At 43.5% G+C, this 2403-nt stretch overlaps 1 protein-coding gene across 1 annotated transcript in view; it reads right to left on the reverse strand.

Moving 5' to 3' along the window:
- The window catches only part of Znf774 (zinc finger protein 774), a 3603-nt gene extending 3532 nt beyond the window's left edge, over positions 1-71 (reverse strand). The window contains 1 exon segment of the mRNA XM_023712379.1: positions 59-71. Coding sequence (XP_023568147.1) covers positions 59-71 — 13 coding nt within the window.
- Between the last annotated feature and the right edge of the window lie 2332 nt (positions 72-2403).

Raw genomic sequence — 2403 nt, forward strand, 5'->3', positions numbered from 1 at the left:
AAAAAAAAAAAAAAAAAAGAAGAGAGACAGAAGTCTGGAGCAAGAGTCTGGTACTTACATGCCTTAGGCATGTTAAAGATTTTGCACATTTTTTCCTTTTTCCTGTAAAAATGAAAAGTCAGGGAAACATTCCAAATTCTTCATCTATAAAAGGGCTGAAACCAGATATCCTCCTCCCACCAGGCAGCCCTCACATCTCACCTGAGTGACTTCCTCTCAGGACCGCTCTGGCCTCAAAGCTCTGGGTCAGCGGGATCCACAATGCTTCCAGCTACTAGAGCTGGAGGACGGCTCTGACTCTGGGAATCCTGTTAGTGAAGGAAGACAGCAGCAGTGAGTCCAAGCCCAGCTCTCTTCCCCTGGGTTGAGAACACATGCAACCACTTGTCTGGATCTGGCTCAATAAGAAGGCAACCAGGTGGAGTGATACCACCACAGGGGGACCACACACACACACACACACACACACACACACACACACACACACACAGAGGCCAGGCTTGGGTGCACCATAACTCATTTCTAAAGACACCAGGCTAAACTTAGACAGAGAAGTAATTATATCAGAAACAAAGCTCCCATGACCTCACCCTGAGAAAGAATCAAGGAAGTTAACTGTAAGGTCAGGCTTAAAAATTTTCCCAGAAGGACAACATGTAGTAGAGCCATGAGAAAGAGAAAAATACAAGCTGGGCATGGTGGCACATGCCTGTCATTCCAGCACTTGGGAAGCTGAGGTAGGAGGACTGCTTTGAGTTTGAGGCCTCTCCAGGCTCCATAGTGAGTTCAAGGCCAGCCTGGACTACCTAGTGAGACCCTGTCTCAAAAATAAGCACATAAACAGAAAAATAGAGCTGGGGAGATGGCTCAGTAGAATAAGCTCTTCCCTGGCAAGCACAAGGGTCTGAGTTCAATCCCTGGTTACACATACACACACACACACAAGAAATAAACAGAAAAATATAAACAGCTTCTAAATACATGAAAAACATTTAAGTTCACTTTTAACCAAATAAATTCAAGTTAGAACAATGATATGCATAAGCAAGATAGCACAGAGAAAAAAAATGCAAACTTGATAGTCACACTGCCTGGGTTTGAATTCCCATCACTTAAAGCCATGTGACCTTAGAAAAGTTACTTAAACTGCCTCTCAATGTCTTCACCAATAAAATAGGAATAATAATGTTGACCACCAGTTGTTGTGAGGATTAGCACATGGTAACTATCCTTTTTACTTTACCCAAACTCATAAGTTACAGTACCACGGTGACCAGTCAAAATATGGAGAAACAGACTTTTGAATTTACAGTTTATGGAATAAATCAATTGATTTAGTCTATTTAGAAATGTTTGGCAAAGTATCATATCCCTTAGAAATGTATCTTTTGACCCAGATTTGTAACTTTGAAATTCTTTTTTTTTCCTCTGTATTTCGGGTAGGGTCTACAGGGTCCACAGGGTCTCACTATGTAGATCTGACTCATAGTGATTCTCCTGTTTTTAGCCTCCCAAGTGCTGGGATTACAGGCGCACCACCACACCCAGTCTCAGTCGCAGCATTAGCCTGCTCCATGGGCAGGGTTGGCAGGCAGATCATGGATCAAACCCCAGCCACTGCACTCTGCCTAAGCAGGTGCTTGAGTCTGCTTAGCTGTCAGGCCAGCCCTTGTAACTTTGGAATTCAAAGGAAATTATAAAACTGTATTTGGCCAGCCAAATAGCTCAGCACATTAAAGCGCCTGCAAGCAGGCACAGGGGCTGGGGGTTCGATCCCTGAGCTGGCCATGCCAGCCCCACCCCTGGGGCTCACTGAGACAGCAATTGACACTGGGCGTGGTGGCGCACACCTGTAATCCCAGCTCTTGGGAGGCTGTAAACAGGTGGATCACTACAAATCCAATCTAGTAGTGAGACCCTGAACACCCTGTAGACCCTTCCCTAAATTACAAAAAACAAAACTATATTTCAGTGACACATGATGTGTATAGTAGATATGGAGTAAAGAGGTAAGGGGAGCCTTGGGATTGATTGATTGATTGATTGGTTGGTTGTTCTGGGGATCAAAGGCAGAGCCTTGTGCATTCTAGGCAAGTGCTGTACCAGTAAGCTATGTTCCCAGCCCATCTAAGTATCATACAAAGAGCCTGGAAGTAATTTTTGTTTGTATTTTTTAAGTGACAATGAAAAACACCATGGGGGGAGTCCTCCAATTTCCTCAGGTCCTCGGTTATACCTTCACCTTTGGAACTTTTGAGTGTCAGGCTTGTTAGCTGAAAAAGGGGAAGAGAACTACAACTATATCAGAGTTCTGGTGAGCTATTAAGAAAGCAATAAATGTCAAAGACCATAGAGTGCCATAAAGATGGGAGACAATCTTTCTTTTTTTTTTTTTTTTTTTTT

The sequence above is a fragment of the Octodon degus genome, unplaced genomic scaffold (assembly GCF_000260255.1).
Source record: "Octodon degus isolate 3935 unplaced genomic scaffold, OctDeg1.0 scaffold00002, whole genome shotgun sequence".
Classification (NCBI taxonomy): domain Eukaryota; kingdom Metazoa; phylum Chordata; class Mammalia; order Rodentia; family Octodontidae; genus Octodon; species Octodon degus.